Source organism: Tasmannia lanceolata, unplaced genomic scaffold, assembly GCF_043159265.1.
Source record: "Tasmannia lanceolata isolate RefF3 unplaced genomic scaffold, GAP_Taslan_0.1 ptg000018l, whole genome shotgun sequence".
NCBI lineage: Eukaryota > Viridiplantae > Streptophyta > Magnoliopsida > Canellales > Winteraceae > Tasmannia > Tasmannia lanceolata.
In genome coordinates this window covers 50,133,719-50,135,668 of record NW_027518695.1, presented here as the reverse complement: position 1 = coordinate 50,135,668, position 1,950 = coordinate 50,133,719, and the positions used below count along the sequence as shown (strand labels likewise).

General features: G+C 48.6%; 1 protein-coding gene across 1 annotated transcript; it reads left to right on the top strand.

Moving 5' to 3' along the window:
* The first annotated feature begins 839 nt into the window (after positions 1–839).
* Positions 840–1,415, top strand: LOC143850394 (uncharacterized). The gene has a single exon (XM_077359651.1). It carries the CDS (start codon positions 840–842, stop codon positions 1,413–1,415), a length of 576 nt encoding a protein of 191 aa, XP_077215766.1.
* The last annotated feature ends 535 nt before the right edge of the window (positions 1,416–1,950 follow it).

The window sequence follows — 1,950 nt, the reverse complement described above, 5'->3', positions numbered from 1 at the left end:
CCAACGTAGTAATGGTTAAAAAATCCAATGGCAAGTGGCGAATCTGCATTGATTTCACAGACCTCAACAAAGCATGCCCCAAAGATTGTTACCCGCTACCGAGGATCGATCACCTCATTGACTCCACCGCTGGGCATGAGATGCTGAGTTTCATGGATGCCTTTTTTGGGTACAACCAGATTCAGATGTAGGGTCCCGATATTCCAAAAGCCTCCTTCGTCACCGACGAAGGATTGTTTTGCTATGAGGTCATGCCATTCTGCCTCAAGAACGCAGGCGCCACATACCAGCGACTGGTCAACAAAATATTTGCCGAGAAAATCAGGAGGAACATGGAAGTATACGTTGATGACATGCTCATCAAAAGCCTCAAAGCGCCGGACCACATCGCCGATCTCGAAGAAGCCTTCACCGTACCCCAGCGAAACCGAATGAAGCTGAACCCCGCCAAGTGCGCTTTCGGGGTTACCTCCGGAAAGTTCCTAGGCTTCATGGTTAGTCAGCAAGGAATAGAAACCAATCTCGAAAAAATAAAGGCGCTTTTAGAAATGACGGCACCCAAAGAAGTCAGAGATGTGCAGAGGCTCACTGGCAGAGTTGCAGCCCTCAGCAGATTTATGTCCAAGTCTGCTGAGAGATGTCTACCCTTCTTTAAGACCCTCCGAACTGTGAAAGATTTCCAATGGACATAAGAGTGTCAAGCCGCCTTCGATCAGCTAAAAGCATATCTCCAAGAGTTTCCCCTGCTCTTCAAACCAGTACCAGGGGAAAGCTTGTACTTGTACCTAGCAGTTGGGTCTGCCGCAGTAAGTTCGGTACTCGTTCGGCAGGAAGGAAAAATGGAGCAACATATTTACTATGTTAGTAGAGTGTTCCATGACGCCGAAATTCGATATCAAGAAATTGAAAAATTCGCCTTCGCTGTCGTTATATCAGCAAGAAAACTCCGTCCGTATTTCCAAGGTCATCCTATCACCACACTCACTGACCAACCTCTCCGAAAGATATTGCAGAAGCCCGACACCTCTGGACGTCTGATTAATTGGGTGGTCGAGTTGGGTGAATTCAACATCCAAATAAAACCCCGTTCAGCGATCAAATCTCAGTCGCTGGCAGATTTTATCGTAGAATGTACGGTGCCAAAGGAGGAGTCAGAAGAGCCGAACCTCCCAGCCGAAGAATCGACCCCGAATCAGCGAACCCAAAATCCACTATGGATGTTATATGTGGACGGCTCCTCTAATGCTGGAGGCAACGGGGCCAAACTAGTCATAACGGGGCCGGACAATTTTATTGCTGAGTACGCCCTGCGCCTAGATTTCAAAGCATCGAATAACGAGGCGGAATATGAAGCCCTAATCGGGAATAGCTCTCGCTGCCGAATTACAAGTCAACCGAATCAGAGTCCACAGTGACTCACAGCTGGTAGTCAACCAGGTGAACGGCTTTAGCGAGGCTAAAGAGGAGCGAATTATCAAATACCTAGAAAAGGTAAGAAGAGAAATCTCCGTCTTTGAAGAATTTCAAATAGTGCAAGTCCCCCGAACCTGGAATGCCCGCGCCGATGCTCTTTCCAAGATGGCCTCCTCCAGAATGTTCGAGCAGGGAAACATCTACACCGAGATCCTCCCTCAGCCTAGCGTTGAAAGAGAAGAAGTCCTACAGCTCAACGAGGAACCTAGCTGGATGGACCTCATAATACAATACTTGAAAGACGGTATCATACCCCCGGACAGAAAAGAAGCTCGACGCCTAGCAGCGAGAGCCGCCCATTATATTCTCGATGGACAGAAACTATATAAACGCTCCTTTTCCTTGCCCTTGTTGAAATGCCTCCAACCCTCCGCCGCGGAGCTCGCCATGAGAGAAGTCCATGAAGGAATCTGTTTGACGACCACTCGGGCGGGAAGATATTGGCTCACAAGATCCTCCGCCGAGGTTTTTTCTGGC

Coding starts and splice junctions, on each gene's coding strand:
- LOC143850394 (XM_077359651.1), top strand. CDS start 840: ATGGAGCAACATATTTACTATGTTAGTAGAGTGTTCCATGACGCCGAA.